Source organism: Pteronotus mesoamericanus, unplaced genomic scaffold (genome assembly GCF_021234165.1).
Source record: "Pteronotus mesoamericanus isolate MK-2021 breed Mesoamerican mustached bat unplaced genomic scaffold, CSHL_Meso_final scaffold_54, whole genome shotgun sequence".
In the NCBI taxonomy this organism is placed as follows: Eukaryota; Metazoa; Chordata; class Mammalia; order Chiroptera; family Mormoopidae; genus Pteronotus; species Pteronotus mesoamericanus.
Genome location: NW_026555321.1, coordinates 41,838,562 through 41,859,139, shown reverse-complemented (window position 1 = coordinate 41,859,139; position 20,578 = coordinate 41,838,562). Strand labels below are relative to the sequence as shown.

The following is a 20,578-nucleotide window of genomic DNA, read 5'->3' as shown; positions in this document are numbered from 1 at the left end:
CAGGGACAAAAGTCACACCGAGCTCTTGTTTCAGAGCCCTGGAGCAGGAGCTGGCCTCATTCACAACTTGTACATTTGGGTCACAGGTCAGTTACAGCGCTCACCTATGGTCCCCCTGACCCCCAGACACACCCTCACAGGGGAACAAGAGGCCTTCCCTAAGGATGGGCACAGGCCCCCGTGAGCCTGCGAGCAGGTGAATGTGTGCCACCAAAGCACAGCCAGGCCGCAGCTCCTTGGTGTGAGTGTTCTCCAAGAAGCGCTGTTGATGTGAAAGGCCGGCTGAAGACACTGGGGAGAGCAGGATAATGTTAATGCGAAATAAACGCTGCCAAACGTTTCTGCTGGCAGAAACGTGCATGCAGATGCAGAGAAGAGGTCTGGAAGGACAGACGGCGAACTGATAACTGTGGGTAACCACAGGGAGGGGAAGGATGACTAAAGCGGAATTCATTCTTAACTGATTTTTTTTAGATGAAAAATTCGTTTATGTATTTCTTGGGTAAAGAAATAATTTTATAATCACATACTGAACTTCTGAAGCTGAGGGGTAAGTACATCAGTGTTCATATTACACTATTTATTCTCTTTTGTATGTTTGAAATTTTCCCTAATAAAATTTTTCTTAATTTAAACTAAATAAAATGAGCTTGCAGTAATAAGTGATATTCGGATAGGGGCGGGGTGGGTGCACTGTAGTTTCCGGGTGCCAGGGGAGAGCTAACTTTGATGCTTGACTCTCGACCCCAATGTGGATTCAGTGGCCAAGGAGAGCTGGCCCAGTAGAAGCTCACCAGAAAGCAATGTACCCAACCTCTTTGTCATGAAAACATTCCACTGTGATGCCAGCAGTTACTGAGAGCTGTTACTGAGTTACTGTGCCAGGGTCTGAATTATTAGCTCATTTAATTTTCTAAATATTCCTTTGAGCATTCTTGGCCACCTCTATCCCCATCCCCACTGCACAAATATGAAAACTGAGGCTCAGTGACGTTATGTGGCAGGTAGGTTCCCACTGCATGGCCCTAATTCAAAAACAAGTCTGTTCTACTGCAAAGTCTGTTAAGGCAGAGATTGATTCTCTGTGAACTGTCTTTTGAAGGGAACCCGACAGCCCCTAATGATGGTCTCCAATGACCCATCTCCCCTTCAGTCACACACTTACTGCTTTCCAGGCCATTAATTTTTATCTTGCTCAGGTCCAGCGGAGCAGCCACGCCCACAGTGAACGGACTTCTAGGGATGGGGTCGCCGCCGTATGTAACCAGAACCTGCATGTTGCCCTGCAATCAGAGGAAACCGAGTACATCTTTGGGTACCAACATATGAACTTGGTGTTTAAACCGGTCTTCTGGGATCTTTCATCCTACCCAGAGGCACTGGTTATTTGACTCTAGTGGACATAGAAAACATCTCAGACATATCTCTCTAAGCTCCTAGCCCCATGGTAAGAATGTTGGAGAAAGTAGAGAAAATAAATGCAACTAATAACAACAGGGACAACTGAATGAGCATATCGTGCTCTGTGCTTTTAAGCATTTCCTAGATTCAATCTCAGGAACAGTCCTAAGGGTTTCTTCTGTCATCCTAATTTTCCCAGAGAGGGAAAGTCACTTCCCCTAAGTTACCCATCTGGTAAGTGTGAGCTGGGCCTCACACCCAAGGCGCCCAAACCCATATCCTAGCAGCCCTGCCATACCACCTGTGCACCAACACACACCGAACCCTGCTCACGCAGAAAGCCGCTGGGCCTGGGGTCCTCTAACTGAACAAAACCAGTTTTTTTCATGTCCTCAAAATCGATTTCTGGCCACCAAGCTGAGAAAGAGGTTTGCAAGCATTCACATGGAGCTGTTACAAGAGCACTGCACAGTACATGAACTCCCACAACTAGGTCAAGGAAATAAAGCTGCCGGTGTGAAGGCAGGCTGGGGTCTGTGGGCTCGGCAGGCCCCCGCACTAGCAGCCCCGGCGGCGGCAGAGGGGCAGCGTGGCCCTATGTGCCGCTGTTCTCTCCGGGCCAGTCCTGGCCCCCTCACTGCGGGCTCCCTCTCTCCACAGCTCCCTCCCTCCAAACCAAGGCTCCGTGAAAGACCATGGCTGTCTCAGGCAATTAATATCCCCTTCAACTCAAAGGTCCGGGCATACAGAAGAGGACAACGTGGGAGGGAAAGAGGCAAGGAAGGAATCCAGGAATCCAGCGCTGGCTGGAATTCAGCCCCTGCTGAAGGCTGTCACTGATCAAGTGTTAAAAGGGTGCCTCTTTTGGCCTATGTATATTTTCTCACATTCCTTTTGTAACGGCAAAGGTGGGGAAAGCCCAGAAAAAAAGTTGGGTGTATCAATGAAGAAGAAAGGATTGATTTTCCAGGATTTATTTGTACTGCACACAAAGCAAAGTGGCTCCCGCTTCCAGATTGTAGCATTTCATGGTAACATGTACACAGGTCAGATTTAACAGAGCAGGGACTGACTTGCTACTTCGGCCACCGTCGCTTTCCTGACATGCCAGCTCATCCCGAGCTTCAGTTTGCTCCCGAACCCCTAATTCCTTGAGGGCTAAGCCAGGGTCCTGGAAAAACCTTCTCCATCACCCACTGTACGTTCTGTCTGCTTCTCTGGAGTAGCAAAGGAGAGAGGGAAAAACCCTGTTCCAGTTATGCCTCCCCCATCCCATAAAAGAAAGCATGTTCTCATTACCAGTCATAAAAACACAAAAACTCAGATAGGAAATCAACTCTACCTTAAATAACCTAACACGGGGGAGGAAGAAAGCTTACAGATTTACACCTGCAATGGTCTGCAGCATTTTAAGGTTTGCCTGGAGGCCCCATGCAAGGAATGGCCTGTGCTTTCCCCAGAAGGGTAAGAAGTGAGGCATGCCTGAGCAGTAACCGCTGGGCATCTCACGAAGACTTCTTAGACTGCAGGACAGTTTTACTCTCCCCTACAGGCTTCTGAGACCTTAATCTTATTCTACAAAACACACAAGCCCACGATCAGGACCTGAGAGCTCAGATGAAGATAGGACAGGGAGCCATCCACTGCCCCATCTTCCAGAAAGCTCTGTGACACCACGGCCACCAAGAGCAATAATACTTCAAGGGAGGGACTGCTATCCTGGAAGACTCAGTGAGCTCATGGGGTTTCCTAAGATGCCACAGTAGCATGTGGAGTTTTCAATGCCCAGAGGCTCCTGACTTGGCATGTCATGGTGCTGCTGCCACCAGCTTCTCTAACTGCTAACAGAGGTTTGGGGAAGCTTGGAGTGAGCAAGTGAGGTCACGTAAGGCCAAAGACAACCAAAAGCACAGAAGGCAAAATCCTTGGGGGAGAGCGGCATTGCATGATTTCCCTTCCACAAAATCAAGACTTTGACCTTTGGGAGGTCTTCAAGCCCCAGCCCAACAAGTCCACCCCTCCAAGGCAAAAAGAGCTCTTACCACTATCTTCTGACAAGATCTAAGAGGATCAATCAGCAACAACCACCCTGGACCACTGCAGGCAGGTGAGCATGTGCAAGCTGCAGCTCAGGGCCCCTGCAGAAGATGGCAACAGCCTGCAGGCACTTGGGAGCAAAGAGCCAGCAGATTACAAAGTTCTCAAATTGTCTCTGTGACTTGAGGCTTCATTTATTCAGCCATTTGGCTATAAATCCATACAGGGCACCCACAGCATCGGGCCTTGTACTCAGGGCCGGGGAATGTACATACATATATATCATACTATCCTATCCTTGGGGAACTCACAACCCAAGAGGAGAGATTTAATCTCTTTTCTATACCACAGAGAGAGAGAGATGTGGAATTTCAAGTTGCCCAAATTAAAAAACAACAACAACAAAACAACCCACTCTAAACAACCAAGGGCCGGAGGGGCACTGTGGAGCTTTTCACACTGGAGATAGTGACTGACACCAGGACCGGACCAGGCTCCATGGACACATGACGGGCAGCATTTGGACAAACAGCTCCAAGTGGCCACTGAGCATGCAGAGCGCCTTCAAACCTACTGCTGTCAGGGAACTAGATGAACTTGACCTTGGCATGACTCTGAAGTCACGCACTTCACTCCCCACTCCAGCTTCATATCAAATGCAACAAAATAGGACCTGGGCTCCTGGCCTCCACCTCTACTTCAACTGGCAGCAGGGGTCATCCAGGACAATGGGTTCTAAAGTCCTTTCTGGGGATGCAGGTCGAAACCTAAGCGTGTCCTGATATCGGCAACTGATTTTTTAGCAGTGCAGCTGAAACACAAGAAGATACACAGGTATAGGATAAAGCAAGAGTCTCAAACTGTTTTTAGAAGAGTCTATGACCTGTGATCTCAACCAGTGTGCACATTCATGCTTTCTAGTACCTTCTCTGAAGAAATGCAGGGTATTGGCAAGAGAGATAATATCAAGCTAGTGCTCCCAGAGGTAAGGCTCCCACCAGCCCTCAGAAGCATCAGCAGGAAGATAATTACCTACTTAGCATTAAACCGCCTGGTGACAAAGAAGTATTCTGTCTACAAAAGTATTAGTTTTACTACTACTACTAATGAATCCCTCATTAAAATAAAATCTAAAACAAAACAACAAAAGAAAAACACAGGATGCAGCACATCTGGAAATAAAAGGCCACACTTGTAACGTGACGCACAAACCTGTCCCAGACAAACCCCCTTAGTGTCAAGGAAGTTATCATAGTAAAGATTCCATCTCTAAGCCCCCAGTGCCAGGGGATACCTACACCTTTTCTCATCGCCACTGTACCCCTCATTCTTCCCCACTGAACTCTGGCCGGCTCCTCACTGAGTGGCGCTTCTTGAGCAGTGTTTCTGCAGAAAGCGTCACCTCGCTGCTCCTACAAATGGCATTTCTCACATGAGGGGATCTGCTCTTTAACAATGAAGGACGCTCAGAGGTTTGGAATGACTGGTTCGAACACTCTGCATAAGCAGTAAAATCCAGGCTTTTCTGCAGGAATATCTGCTCCCCAAACCCTACAGGTGTGGGCATGAAGAAAAACTACTTTAAACAAATAAGCTTGAATTTGTACAGAGAGGTAGTTTTTTTTTGTTTCTTTTTGTTCTTGTTTTAGCCTTACATGAGGACATGCTCACTGATTTCAACGAGAGGGAAAGGAAGGGTAGAGAGAGGGAGAGAAACATCAATGTGAGAGAGAAACATCAGTCAGTTGCCTCCCGCACTCACTCTGACTGCCAATCAAACTCACAACTCAGGTATGTGCCTGGACTGAGAATTGGGACAAAAAACCCTGGATGGCAAAATCCTGTCTGTATTCCTGTATTTTCTAAAAGGGGACAACCTGGGGCTCTAAATAAGAATTTCAGGCCTGAGGACCTAAAGGCTGAACACTGGCTGTTTGAGGAAAGACCCCACTATAACACCTTGTAAAGAGGGTAAACTAAGTTAAAGGTCCAGGAAGGAATAACAAAAGATTGGCAATTCTTTCTCTCTGAGTAATTAATCAAAAACTAAAAGGCCACTGGTAAGGATGGGAAGAATGTGTATTAGAAAAGTAGGTTTAGGTCCTGAATTTCAAGAGCATTTCTCTGCTAAGACCCAAAACAGAGGTGGAGATTGGGGTGAGGAGAGGCGGGCTAGCTTCCTGCTTGGTCTTGGGAATCCTTCAGGCCCTCCTGATAGAACCAGTCAGGCTTCTGCAAGCACTCCATAGAGGTTCAGAACAAGAGGGGTGAAGAGCCGTCTCCCACGGGGGAGGAGATAATCACGCCATTGGCCTGCAAGCAACCCAGCACAGTACTGAGGGGAAGGGGGCCTGGACGCGGCCATTGGTCAATGGGAAGGGAAGATCCTACCTGCTGGGTGGGTGTGTATTTAACGGTGTGGGAGTAGTCATAATTATCGATGATGTCCAAATCCTTCACCGCGTCTCCAGGGAGGGGGCTGCTGAACTGCACATTCAGTGGGGCTTTTCCGGCCCCTTTTGTGTAGACAGTGAAGTGGGTTGGTTTCCCATTTTCCACACCTGGAAAGATAAACCATGAGGAGACAGGCCTGGCTGGAGTGGTTTCACTTTTAGAACCAGTCTGACAGGTTCATCCGAACCTGCTCTACCGAGGCACCCAGAGAAAGGGGCCCGCTCTGCCGCTGAACTGGAGCCACACAGAACACCTGCCGTGGGTGGAGGTAAGTCTCTCCAGGCCTCGAACCAAGCATGCCCATGGCACCTCCAGGATGGCCTGGCACACGCACCATCACACACGTCACCTCACCTGCTTTGCTGAGGCCCGGGCCTTCTGCCTTCACCTTGCTGGCATCATGGGAAGGGTCGACTTTGACTCTGAAAGGGCTGGCGGGGATTTCCTGTAGCAGAGACACTGTCTCAGTAGGAAAGCCCCTGAAGCAACTGCCAGAGCTTAGCCTTCTGCCCAACTTTGACTTTAGCGGGTGGTAAGCAAACTTCTGTTACCACATGTCAAGTCTTCATACTCTAGCATCAGGTAAGGCCATGATCGGTCACTTATGAATGCTTTGGCCTCCTCCATCACAGGCTTCCCCCCACTTTATTCATGGCCAAAGAAAGGTTCCCCACAAACAAATCTAGAAACTCAGAGCCTTTACCACTAAAAGTGACAGTAATAGATGGGGTGAGAAGGAAGGAAATGCCCTTTAGGGACAGCTGAGAGCTGTGGTTTGGGGCATATAAGAAATCAATCAGAAATATAATGGTTATGATTCTTCAAAAAGAATGTCACAATCTAACAGAATACAGGCAGAATAGGTTAACTGGATGAGACCAACTCAGTAACATCTTTAGAAAGAGAACTTCCTTCTGAGGCCCCTATTTTTATGTAAGGTTAATTTGAATCACCAGGATTCCACTATTCCTTGTTTTATGTACTGCTCATCCTATCTTCACTATCACTCATAAATAGAAACTCTACCTGAAACTTCAAAATGCCTCTCTCTATAAACATTTAAAGGCTGAGGCCAAAGTTAATGCTTCAAAGAGGCTGGAGAAGAACACAGCTAGAAGTTAATTGCATTTCATTCAAAAGTTGATGAAAGTTTATAACAAACCGATTTCTTCCCAGAGCCCTGCTCTGAATCACAGTGAATACACTGCTCACTTCTGTTAGGAAGTGGCAAAATTTTAATTCTGGGTTTTTTTCCCTTCTTGGTTTTAACGAACCTGAGAGAAAAACTATAGACAGAGTTCTGAAGATACGTTCCCTATTGCTAAAAAATAGAAAGGAACTATTGTGTACAGGTGGCCAGAAAAAACCTAAACCCCCACACACACCTGAGATGCAAAGAGAACTTTGATAGTATATCGCCCGGCGGCAGGAGGCACATATTTGACTGTAAACGTGTCGTTTGCGTTGTGAATAATGTCAAAATCCACATCTTCCTCGTCCTCACTCAACACCCGGGCATCACATTTAATGCCAACGCTGACATCACCTGGAACAGACCAGCTCATTAGCACAAGTTTACAAGATACAGCATGTCCCAAGCAATCACATGCAGTTCAGGTGAACACCCCAAAATAAGTAACTGGGAATTTTCCAGCAAGAAACAAGAGAAAGGGATGGTGGTAAGCCAGGGTTTTGGAGAAAGGATGGAGGATTAGCAAAGGTATCACCAAGGAACTGAGCTCATTAGATTACTTAGTCAGGTGGACTACCTCCTGGTTCAATGCTCACTGCCCTGGAAATATTATGAAAAGAACTTAATTCCCCAAAGAGCAGCAATCATTGTGTTGGGTGAAGCCCCCTCTCACCTTCCCCAGCCTCGGTACAGTCCACTGTGAAGTGAGTAGGCTCATTTGCCTTCAGTCCACTTCTCTCTACACCTGGCCCAAACACTTTGACCTTCTGCGGATGGCTACCCTGTCCAATGTTGACCTAGACAGAACATGGAGAAAGATGCAATCAAGTTTTCCTCCACTTGGACCCAGTAAAAAATTGTTAGTTAACACTGTTAGAAATAGTCCTTTTGGACAACCTAGAACATTCTGCCCTTCAGGGCACTCTATCTTTCAAAGCCCACCAAGGATGATGGGTTCTTCCCATGTATCTGCTTTGGCTATCAGACACGAATGGAATTCAGACCTGAAGCAGGACTGGGCTTTCTCATACCATGGCCAGGATTCCGCCTCACAACCTACCCGGTAGGGGCTGTGTGGGATGTTCACGCCTCCCCAGACCACAGCAATGGTGTGCTTGATGGGTTTAACCGGGGTGTATGAGCAGGCGTACGTGCCGTCCATCCTACTCTTCATCTGGATATCGATGGGTTGGCCTTCCCCATCCTGCAAAAGAACAGGGGCTAAGAACAGAACTGTCCCTCATCTGTCTTCATCAAACAGGGTCACTGTGGCCTCCCAAGACAGCCAAGTCGCCACATATTCATCCAAGAAAACCACATGGAAAGACTATGACATGCTATGCTCTCACAATACAATGACCATGATCCCAGGTGAGAAAATACTACATGCATTTACTTATTTTTAATCATTAAGAGCAAATGGCCCCACAAGAAAACCATGACCATTCAATGCTTAATTTTAATACCTACATTTAAATCCTTTGGCAAGATTCAATTAAATTAACATATTTAATAAATCCTTGTTTACCAACCGCTCATTATGACCTAGGTAGCTTCAGCCACACCAAGACATTTACAGGGAAATCTAAAACAATGAAGCCTTGTTTCCACAGAATACAAATCACAAAAATAAGAAAAGTACCCTGCTTTACATGTTGGAAACTTATTTACTCCTCATATAACTCATGAGATAAATATTCTTATTGTTCTCAATGTGTAGGTAAGGATATGGATCAGATGAACCAAGCAACTCGCCATTACATTGTAGGATCTTGTCACCTGACAATGACAGGGGCACAGGTGGCCCCTGGAGACTGACCTGAGCAAATATCTTTAAGGGAGCTTTTCCAGCATCCTTAGGGTCCACGGTGAACTCAGCCAGGTTGTTGACGATGCACCCAGATTTCTCTAGACCTGGCCCATACGCTTGGACCTGGAGCAAAGAGACAATAATGATTCTCTTTCTGTGTATTGTCCCAACTAAACCTCTATGTGAAGACTGGTGACCTGGGGACAGGGGAAGGACAAACAGCTCTACCTTTACAGCACCTGCGTAACAAGATGGTTATAGGAAGGGAAATGCTAAAGTGGGCTCTAACTAAAAAATAAAAACACAGTATCATTAACCTCTCATGAAAAAGAAAACTCTCTAAAACCCAGCCTCAAACTTGACTGGGCTCCCTGCCTTATTCTGAGCCGACACACAGAACTTCTAGTATCTGGGGCAGGGCCCTCCAGCCATGACCAATTTCAATGTTACCCTTAAAGGGCCTAAGAAACTTTGCCACCAACAACATTCTGAATGTTTGTAGCCCCCAGACAGCCTATGTACAGCTGTCCACGTGAGCCAACAGCAACACATATGGGGTCTGGGGCCCTCTTCCTACTGGTCAGGCTGGCTCAGGCTTGATGCTAAATCAGCCTGCAAAGGATTTGAGAGAAGCTCTTGGAGACGCCAAAAACATTGCTCCAATTTAAGAACAGTGAGCTAAGGGGGAAAAAACACCATTATCCATGGAATATCTTGAAATAGTAACTACAGAAAGTAGCAATACTGCAATATGATGCTCCAGGCTGCAAGAAACCATCTTCTTATGCAGCCCCCCTACATGTGCCATGCACTGGGCTAAGGGCTGTCTCTGTGAATGTTACCTCCTTCAATCATTCCAGAAACTCTAGAAAGCAGGCACTGCTACCATTCCCATTTTATAAAGGAAGATGCCAAGAGTCGGTGATGACTGGTGGCTCAGTTGGTTGAGTGTTGTGCCAAAAAGTGAAAGGTGGCCAGTTCCATTCCCGGTCAGGGCACATGCCTGGGTTGTGGGTTTGGTCCCCCATCAGGGTGTATATGAGAGGCAGCCAATCAATGTTTCTCTCCCTCTTTTTCTTTCTCCCTTCCCCTCTCTCTAAAAATGAATAAAGACAATCTTTAAAAAAAAAAAAAAAAAAGAGTCAGAGGTAAGTTACTTGCCCGACATTAGAAAAGGACTCAGTGGTACTACCAGGATTCCAATTCAGACCTGTTTCTTCCCTAAGCTCTAAAGTGCTCTTCTCTGCCATCTCTCAACATGCTGCTTAAGGCCACTCTCCAGGTACCAGAGATAGTGCCAGGAGCCGGAAAAGAGAAGCCAGAAACATAACAAGTTGATTCACCAGATCTGGATTATAGTCTCCTGTGGCTGGGTGGATGAAGGCCATGTATGGACTGTCCTTGATGTCCTCGTCATCACACATGATGTGAATGGCATATTCGCCAGGCTCCTTGGGCCAGTACTTGACGTCACACGATCCATCATTCTGGTCATCATACTCAATCTTTGCCTGGGAGGGGCCTTCAATGGCAAACCCTGCAGGATTGGGTGGGAGGGTCCCCTGGTTATATGGTGAAAGGTACCTACTCCATGTTACTAGCCACTCATTCCCTCTGCCTGCCTAAAAGCCAAGTATTGCCCGTAAGATTGAAATCAGTTTGTGACCCTTTCCCACAAAACTAAGCCTGTTGAGTCTTCACTAGATATGGAAAGATTGTATTTTATACCTTTTTTTTTAACATCATGTAACAATAAGATCAACCAGCAAAACTTTCTGTTGGCAATATGTACCAAAGTCTTAAACCAATGCCCCCCTTTTCCCCTACCAAACACATGGGCTTTTTACCTGAAGGAAATAACCAAGGATGTGTGTAAATAGTTAGATACAAGGATGTGTATTCAATCAGCATTGTTTTTATAGTAAAATCATGGAAATCACTGGAAAGACCAGTAAGGTATATCCATGCAATGTAATTCTATGGAAGCCATGAAAAAATCATGATGTGTTCTATATTTATCTGAGGCAGAAAAATATAAAGACTTCCCCAGATGTTTTTTGTGGTAGATAAATATTTGTGAATGTATAGAAACAAGTCTGAAATAATATGTCAAAAGGTTTAATATTATCTCTGATCTATAGAATATGCCAAAATATTTGTTATCTCTCTAAAAGGAAAAATTTAATGTGATTTCTTATTTCCCCTTTTTTGCTTATTTGTATTACCTGAAATAGAGGTCATCAAATTATGGCTGATAGGCCATATCTGACCACTGCCTGATTTTATAAATAAGGTTTTACTGAAACATAGCATACTCCTTTGTTTATGTGTCTTCCTACTTCTGCTTTCACGCTACAAGAGCAGAGTAAAAGAGCTGTGAGAAAGAATATGACCCACGATACTAAAATATTTGCTACCTGATCCTTTTGAAGAGAGATCAGTGCTGACTGCTGATCTAAAATGATCACATATACATCAGATGTGTATTTAAAACATATCATTATGCCCCAGTAAGAATATTTACTCCCTAAATTTCTGATTTCAGAAAAATTCATTCATCTAAACTAAGGATAAATCAATAATATTTGTTGAGTGTCTACTATGTGCCAGGCACAACATGCACAGAAAGCCTCCGCCCTTGAAGTCTAGTGGATGATGAATGAATGAATGAATGAGGCAGAAGGTAACCTGAAGGGCAGCAGGAAAATGAGAACTGCAACTCCACCGCAGTGTGCAGAGGTGGCCTCAGATGATGAGGAGACCAGGAGGTAAAGGGTAATGAGGCTCAGCAGGCTCCAACTCTCAGCCTAATACTGGGCCCAAGCCCCCTGTAATCTCAGCCCTTCAGAAGCTGCAGGTCACCTGTGTCCACTTACCCAGAGACCCCACCTCAGAGCCAATGGACTCCACCACGAAGTCCGCCGACCGCCCAGCAATCCCGCCATGGAGGCCAGGGCCCCATGCGCGGACTTTCTGCATGCCTGCTTCAGGGCCAACTTGAACTTCAAAGGGGCTAAAGGAAAAAGAAAAATAGAAGCATTAAAGAGCAAAGAACGGGCAATATACAGCCAGTAAGCTGTTTGCGCATATACTTTGCACTTGCTGGCTCCTTTTACCTGCAGTCCCAAGCTCCAGCCAAGCCCTTCCTCCATGCAAGTCCCCCCTCAGCCATTGTTAGGTCAACAATATGAAGCACTGTGCTATTTCAGGGCATTCAGGTGGTCACTGGGTTGGCGCTCCAGGCACACTGCCTTGCGCTATCTTTCTGGTCATTTATACCTTTCGTGTAGAGGGCTCATGACACTGTGAGCCCTGGAAGGGAAGACAGGGAACACTTTTCCACACCCTATCAAGAAAACTAGGTTGAATAGCCATTAGCTCATACAGGAATGAATGTGCTTAAACTTATGTACAGGAGTTTAAAAACAGTTTGCTTAAATTCTCACAATCCTATAATATGCCCAGGTATTTCTCAAGGTAAACCTAATTTAGTCAGAGATTAAAGCTGCCCCCAGGAGCGCTGAAAAACATGTAAACACAGGGTAGCAAACTGCAATGTCCACACAGCAAATCTGTAGACTGGTCCCTCATTTCCTGACTGCACTCACATAGAGGATTTAATGTAAACCATAGCAGATTTTACCCCCATGGCATTCCTGAACAGAGGCATACATTGAAAGAAAGAGAATCTCAGTATATTCAAGAGTGTGTAGACATATAGCCCATTTGCTCTCTATTACTGCTCCTTCTGGCTTCCCCACCTCCCACCAGCCCCAAACCACAGCATTTGATGTAAAGCAAGGCAGCCGAAACCACAGTGACTTTTGAGAACAGCCCAAATGTCTGTGAGCTGCTCTGGGGGAAAAAAAAAATATTTTCAACAAAGCAGATCTCTTTCCCTCCTGCAGCCCAGGAAGCAACCACAGTGAGCCTGCCCTGGGCCAAGCACACCTCCAGAGAAGACGCAACTCCAGCTGGAGACTCACCTCTTTGGAATGTGGTGTCCTCCCCACGTAATGGCGATGCTGTATTTCCCCGGGGTGCTGGGGTAATACTCAAATGCATAGACTCCATCCAGAAAGCCTTTCTGCTTTACCAGCTCCTCCAGACCCTCTGTGGGAGGGAAACACATCATCTTTCCAATGCCATTCTAGGCTCAGAAGAACCCCAAAGACAAGAACAGAAAGGCAGCAATATCCACAAAACATAAGCCACAGAGGAAAACTAAGTGGGCTGCCTAAGAGGGTGGAACTCGCGAAACCTGGGAGATTAATCCAAAGCTAAGAATGGACCCATCTTTGCTTCAAATTGTGGGGAAATGGAAGACCTTCAGCTAACTGGCTTTAGTAGGCTCTCTCAGTTTTGAGAGGCTCTGAGGTCCTGAATGTCCAGGGCCTGTGTAAAGACAAACCTAATCACATCTCAATCTTTCAATAGTCCTTACCCATCTTAACTCCACACCACCCCCCACAAAAAGCCTGGGGAGGAAATGAATCTTTCTGAGTGTTTGGCATGAGTTTCAGGTTAGCGTCCTGGCATATCTTTTTCAATTAAATCTGGACAATGAAAGTAAGAAAACTCTTGTATGCAGTCTACAAGGAGACAGGTTTTAGATGTTATACCACAAACTCCAGAGTAAGCCATCAGGCAGGGACTTGTTTTATGTTGAGCCTTGAGGTTTGGCTGGGAAAACCATCTAGTCAAGTGACAATCCAAGGTCAGGAAAAAATGCCTCCTTGGCTCCTGTTGGAACAAGCCAGGAGGGAAGACAGCCCCAGAGCAGCTTGGCTCCAGGTCTGAGCAGTCTAGAACCTTGGTTGCCCTTGGGGCTCAGGCCTGCCCCAAAGCCTGATGCTCCTATATCAAATATTAACTTTCTAGAGCTCAGAGCACCCCTGCCCCAGCCTGTCGGGAACATAGAGGCTAAGAGCAGTCCCAGTATAGGAAACTGAAGATTCCACAAGCCAAGGGCTGCTACACCTGCAACCAGAAATGCCGAGCAGCTTATGTGTTCCAGGGGAGGACTTGAGGACAGTGTAGACACTCATCCTTGTACCTACTATTTCCTCCACTAAAGGGGAAGCAAGAATGTGTTGCAGGGTCCAACCCATCCCTCCACAAATGGCATTTATTAACAAAGGAAACATAAGCTTAGGAAATTTGATTCCCCTTCTATAAGCACTGATCATAGTAATTAGGCACTTGACATAATTTCATAGTCTGTGAAACGTAACCTGTAGTGGAAAAATCACTGGCTTTGGAGACTGTGCTTGATTTCCAGCTCAGATGTTTACAAGCTGTGGGATCTTGGGCAGGACCCTTCCTCTCATAGCGTAGGTTCACTCAAATGAAAAATGTTCCAAGGACAGCATTTCCCAAACCTCATCATATCACTGCTTTTTCTACTCCCAGAAGCCTTCATATAATGTGAGTGTGCTGAGCCACCACTGTCCCCACCTGCAACCAGGGCAGAGACTGCTAATCAATCACTGCTTCCTTCCCTGTGGAGCCCAGGCAACCTCACATCTTTGACACAGATCTCTGGGGTAAACTGATCAGAACTGGCCGTGGGGTGAAAGCCATATGCCACAGCCACGAACTTAGCGGAAATCACACCTGAGATGAGGGAACAAAGGAGCACTTACTAGGACCCTTCACGGTTATGCTGAGCTCTCCACTGCCAGCAGCTTTGGTGTCAACCTTGAAGTCTGCAGTCTCCCGGATGCGGATGCCTTTGGGCTGCAGGCCACGGCCACTGGCCCGGCAGGCGTTTGGATTGCAGGCTGCAAGCACAGTTTCAACATTAATTCAACCTTTCATTCTTTAGTCAGAGTCAAGCAAGCCAAGGTAATTTGGAGCCACCCGCCAAGAAAATATTTGCTTTGCAGAGTATGCCGCAGCTGCTGAGACCAGGGGTCCCGTTTGGAGAGCACACCAGGCAGCAAATAAAGACACAACATAACTTTGTCCAGCCATACCACAGAGGGACAGAGAAAAGTTACATTGGCAAAGAAAGCCGGAGAGCACAACGTGGATTCCCTGGGCTCCTGGTACTGGCTGAATCCTGGCATTTATCCTCTCAGTGGTGAAGGAGAGTGAAGATGTACTGCTGGACATTGTTCAAACCTCACTGTTCTACTCAAGGGCCCACTAATTGGGAAGAATGGACTTTTTCAAGTCAACTTGAAAAATGTAGTGCTTGAAAACATCTGACCAGGTTCCAAACTTCAGGTCAGTCTTTCTAAAAGTATAAACGTTGTCATCTTCCACATAAAGAGCCAGACAAGAGCTCAAAAGTGGGACCCGTTCAACCCTGTGCTGGCTGAGGCAGACAAACACTTCAGTGCCTCTGTCACCAGGTTCTGGGAATGTGGGAGGCCATAAATGCAGCTATTAGCAATAAACACCGCTCTCAATTTGATTTCTAAATCTGGTTAAAAAAGCTAAAGTTGTAAGTCAAAAAATTAAGGACAAAGGTAGTTTCTAACACTCCTTACATGAGGTCCACAAAACTACCGTTCCATGGGGTTCATCAAAAGGTTGATAAAAGACATCCTTGTCCCCTAGGAATTCTTTGTCAACGTGGGCAACCTTCTCATTAAGTATAGGAATGGGACAGTAGTAGGTAAAATGTCAAGTTGTTTATTAAGTGGCCTCTCCTTTCCAAATCTGACACTGCATATTCAACAGCTCTCTATATACTATGCGACACAGACTCCAGAGAAGGAGACTCTAGTTTACTCCATAAAAGGAAGGTAATTCCTCCTCTCACCTCTCCTCCCTGCAATGCCCTCAGCTGGCTATTTGGCAAACAATTGCTTCCCAAGGAGATATACACACATGCTTGGAGTTAGAGATGATTTTAGGTGGTGCATGGATGAGTATGTTTACGGTGGCATTTGTGGCATGTAACATTGGTTTTCCACTGTGAAAATGCTATACAGCTTCTTTTTTATATAAAATCATTTAAGTGAAGGAAGGATTACTACATCCAAAAAAACAACAATAACAACAACAAACCTCTATTAATTAAATGCTCTATAGTACAAGTGATGAAGAGATCGGCCAGGAATGAAAAAGCTAATCCATGACAGAGGGGAAGCCAGAACTGGGGGAGCCAGAACTAGGAAAGCCATTCAAATTCTTTCTTGCATCATATCAAAACAAGTTTTATATGAACACGTTGAGTTTTTTCCCTTTAGTAAGGAGAGAAAAATTGGTCATATGAGGAATAAGTCACAACAGGATGACAGGACTTCCCTTGGAGAGTTTAAATACTCATGGAGATTCTACAAATGGGCAATGATCTCCGTATCAAGAGGGTAACTACTCAGTTCCTATAAGCACTAAATAGAGCTAAAGAGTTGGACAGAAACTGCCAGATTTGCCACCATTGTGAAATGTGTAAAATAGTTAGACAAGTGGCCTTGGTGTGTGTCTGGACATGTGATAACACCTGCTGTCATTCATTTCCTGAGGCCACAAACAGCACAGGCTCAGCCGACATTTGCAGGCAGCACAAAGAACTGGCCCAGAAGCCCCACCCAACCAGCCCTTACCAAGCAAGGTGCCTCTGGCCCAGTGCTCTCAACTAGGAAGCCAACAGCTTCGGGGTCCAGGCTGACCCAGAGGCAGGATTCAGAAGAGGAAGCCAGGTCTGCAGACGCAGATGCAGGACAGAATGGGAAAAGGCAAGTATTGATTAGAGAAGGCAGCAGAGTTCGAGGTGGGATTTAGGGGGAGGAAGAACAACAAGGAAAAAGGAAAAGAGTCTAATAGAAAAATACCAGCTTCTGGCTGCAGAGGGTGTTTAGCAGTATGATTAAGAGGTCGACAGAGAACTGGGTTCTCCTTTACTGACTCCTAGCCCCTACTCACCAATGTCTTATGTTATTTAGGCTTCAGTGTCTCCATCTGAGAACTGAGAATAATAATAGCACCTGGAACACACATGCTGGTGTGATGATTAAATGCATTTGTGCTAAATGCCTGGCAGCCAGTAAAGGCCAAGCAGTGGAGGCCAGGGGCACCGGCAATGCTACTGCCGCTAACCTTGGCCACAGACTCCAACTCCTCAAACACCTCGGTCCTGCATTTCTCAGTGACGATAATGACTCTCCTGGACAAGTGCTTTGGGGAGGATTAAGTGAGTTAATATAAGTAAAGCACTGAGGTCACGTCACAGCTCACAGGAAGATACTACATTCTCCTGGCCCTGGGTCGCAGACATCTTTGTCAGCTTTGACGCCAGGAGCTCCCATGGTCCGTCACCCCAGCACTCACCTTCCCCAACCTGCACAATGAAGGGACTCTTGGGAATGGTGTCCCCAGCAAATGTGACCTTGACCACGTGAGGGCCAGGGTGCATTGGTTTGTACACACATCGATACACCTGGTTTCCTTTGTCTTCCACAAGCAGCTCCACGGTGTTCTTTCCCTGGGGGTCTTCCACCTCAACTCCAATGTCACCCACGCCGGCACCTATGACAGAGAAAACATTCCATGAGACTAAGTCAACTTCTCAGGAAGCTCTTTGCTGATAAATGTAAAAGCAGGTACAAAATGCAAACAAAGGAGACAGCGGTACTTCGAAGGGCCACGCCAAGACATTCACAACTGTTTTCTGCCTGCACAGAAGGAGGGTCATGGCTGCACCCGCCTTTTCTCCCATTCTCTATTCTGTGCATTTTCTACACTGGAAAGAAAGCTGACATTTCAAGAATTGTGTCTTATTCATTCCTCCCTGTCCAGCCCACACAGGACCTTGCATGGAATTTGGCCGAGTAGATGATTCTTAAAACTTAGTTTCATTGGAACATTTATTTGGTCAAATAAGAAGTGAGTACAGAAATTGACCATTCAATAATTAAAGTCAAGCTCAAATGTAAGATTTTAGAGAAGAAAAGTCGATTTCGAAATATCTAAAAATATAACAACAGACTGATGGTTGTCAGAGAGGAGGAGGATTGGGGGCCTGGCTGAAAAAAGGTGAAGGAATTAAGAAATACAAATGAATACTTACAGAATAGTCACAGGAATGTAAATTATGGCATAGGGAATATAGCCAATAATGTTGTAATAACTATGTATGGGGTCACATGGGTACCTCAAATATTGGGCAACCACTTCATAAAAAGTATATGATTGTCTAATTACTATGCTGTATACCTGAAACTAATACAAAATAATACTGAATGTAAACTGTAATTGAAAAATAAAAAATAAATAAAAAAATTAAATGTATAAGGACAGGGGTAGGGGGTGGAAAACTGAAAACAGGTATTTTTATTGGTGGTTGTTTGTTTGAAGAGAGAAACAGCTAAGCCTTTACTAGGCTATGAGGATTATCTCTGGCTCTACAACAAAGCCTGACCCATGGAGGAGAGACACAGTTACCTGCCGTGTAGATGTCGAAATAGGTAGGCTTATTGGCGATGTTCCCTGCAGCTTCCAAACCTGGGCCTTTTGCAGTGACTTTACTAGCATCTCCCTGGGCCTTGTCCACATTCACTTCAAATGGGCTCTTGGAGATGTGCTGCCCTGCAAAGAGTACTGTGACCTATGAGTGACAGAGATGACATATTATCACTTTTTCCTGCCCAGTGAGACTACCAGATCAAGCCGCAGGCTTTGTGTTCTTCGCTTCCATCCTCCCGATTACCCACACAAAGGTGGCTGGAACCAGGAGCCCTGTTAGTGGCCTGAATGGGACACCCACCTGGCTCCACCAGCCGTACGGCGAGGTCTGGGCTATCTGGCCTTCAGCAGATTAAAAACGCATGTATCTAATATGTTTAGAATCTCTAGTAGGATATGAACAAATACTTGTACTTGAATCTCTAGACATTGAGTCCTTTAAGGAAACTGCAGAAGGGGAACCCCAGAGTACAATGCACAGTTCTAGGATTTCACACCTACAGAGTATTTTTCAAGTGATAAAGGTCAATCCCAGACACACAGATTTGAGAAAAACTACAGATTTCCATCTAAAACTTGAGCCAGAGTTCTCATGTTTTAAATTTTCCAGCAGTACTGTGTTAGGTTTTCATATGAATTGACTAAATTAATTACATCATAAATGCTGTCTTCAAGATTTTTCCCCCAGATTCATGATGTTCTAAGGGTATAAATCTATGGCCATGATTCCAGTGAATTCACTAAAGCCCAAGGTGGTGAGCACAGTCTGTATCTCAAAGTCGGAATGGTACACAGGGACCGGCCTGTGTGTGCTTCTGAAAGCTTACTTCCAACTGAAGGCAGACTCTCTCCTGCAAGACTCCCTTAGCTCCCACCTCATAATCCAACTGGACAATGACACAAACAGAACTCAAAGTGTTGTTGAGACAAAGGGCCTGGGGACAGGATCCCCATCAATTCTCCAAGTATGTGAGCAGCCATTGGCCTCCACTACAGTCAACTGACTTTCTCCACGCTCAGGCTTCATGCTGATAGACACTGCAGACCACCTGGAAGGGGGCTACTTAAGGCAGCATTAATGACAAAGCCCATGGCTTAGCATCTATACTCCCTGTAGCTACAACCATTCATTACCTAGGCAGAGTTAGAAAACTCTTAGGACATTACAAAAAGCTATGGAATTCAACCAATCTAGATATATGAGCTAATGTCTCAAGTCTGATTCATGGGAATCCTGAATTTTCTATATTAAGCACAGATACTTTTATAATCAGGAAGGAAAATCAGACGTTAACTTAAGCAAACCACTCTTTTTTCTAAGATATTCTTTCTTCCACAGATATCAAAGCAAACCCAGAAGACAGTCCAAGTAACAGCCACGACATCTCATCTTACTTTGTGTGGCCCGGTGACCTTGGGCAGGTACTCCACAGAGTATGTCTTGTTCTTGTCATTAGCAGGGGTCACTTGTGCCTAGGATGGAAGATGAGCAACAGTTAGAGAAGGCACCAGGTGTGGGTGAAGGCATGCTGTGCCAGCCAACGTCCTGCAGTGAGCTAGCTGACAGGTCAGGAACCTGTCCTGGCTATTTCCTGCCCCGTCACTCCCACAGAACACCCCAGGAGAGGAAGGGCCTGAAGTCACAGAAACAAATCATGTTACTCGAAGATTTAACCAAGTTAGGACTCTCCACTGTCTCATGGCTGAAACTCCCTAGATGAGAGAGACTATAAAGCAAGTAACTTAAACTTTATGGTCATGTAGTTATTAAGCATTTATGAGATGCTGGGTCCTGTATTAGTTACCCAGAATAAAACAAATCAGGCTGAACCCCTGCCCCCGTGGAAGAAATGGACAATATGCCTGTAAAGTTAGAATTTCAGATGGTGTGAAGAAGTAGGAATAAAATATAGTCTTAAGAAGATAAGTAGACAAAAGGAACAGTATGTGCAAAGGCCCTGAGGGAGGAATCAAAGGATGGTCAGGAGGGGAAGAGAGGAGGACATCAGCATTGTTACTATATTGTATTGTATCAGTACTATATTTTTATTGTTATTCTGGCCATCCATACATACAACCTCACCTAAGAGGCCTTTGCAGAATTAAAAGCATCTTTTATTTTATTAAACATTGTGTCTTTGGGTATCGATTTATATTAATTTTCAAGGCACAGCCCTTGGACAAGTTAACTTTATCCACTGTAAGCCTCAGGATCCTTTTGGTAAAAAACAATTTTTGTTGTGAGATTTAATGAGGAACATGGAAGC

General features: G+C 45.5%; 1 protein-coding gene across 6 annotated transcripts in view; it reads right to left on the bottom strand.

Moving 5' to 3' along the window:
- FLNB (filamin B) overlaps window positions 1-20,578 on the bottom strand; it is a 139,181-nt gene that overhangs the window by 45,225 nt on the left and 73,378 nt on the right. For all 6 annotated transcript variants that reach the window (XM_054595247.1, XM_054595248.1, XM_054595249.1 and 3 more), the window contains exons 6-19: window positions 19,707-19,784; window positions 18,291-18,453; window positions 17,178-17,375; window positions 14,540-14,677; window positions 12,881-13,007; window positions 11,771-11,907; window positions 10,238-10,431; window positions 8,904-9,017; window positions 8,145-8,288; window positions 7,758-7,881; window positions 7,278-7,438; window positions 6,247-6,337; window positions 5,830-5,999; window positions 1,166-1,283 (exon numbers count right to left, since the gene is read on the bottom strand). In XM_054595247.1, the coding sequence (XP_054451222.1) occupies window positions 1,166-1,283; window positions 5,830-5,999; window positions 6,247-6,337; window positions 7,278-7,438; window positions 7,758-7,881; window positions 8,145-8,288; window positions 8,904-9,017; window positions 10,238-10,431; window positions 11,771-11,907; window positions 12,881-13,007; window positions 14,540-14,677; window positions 17,178-17,375; window positions 18,291-18,453; window positions 19,707-19,784 (1,957 nt within the window). The remainder of the gene's footprint in view (window positions 1-1,165; window positions 1,284-5,829; window positions 6,000-6,246; window positions 6,338-7,277; window positions 7,439-7,757; window positions 7,882-8,144; window positions 8,289-8,903; window positions 9,018-10,237; window positions 10,432-11,770; window positions 11,908-12,880; window positions 13,008-14,539; window positions 14,678-17,177; window positions 17,376-18,290; window positions 18,454-19,706; window positions 19,785-20,578) is intronic.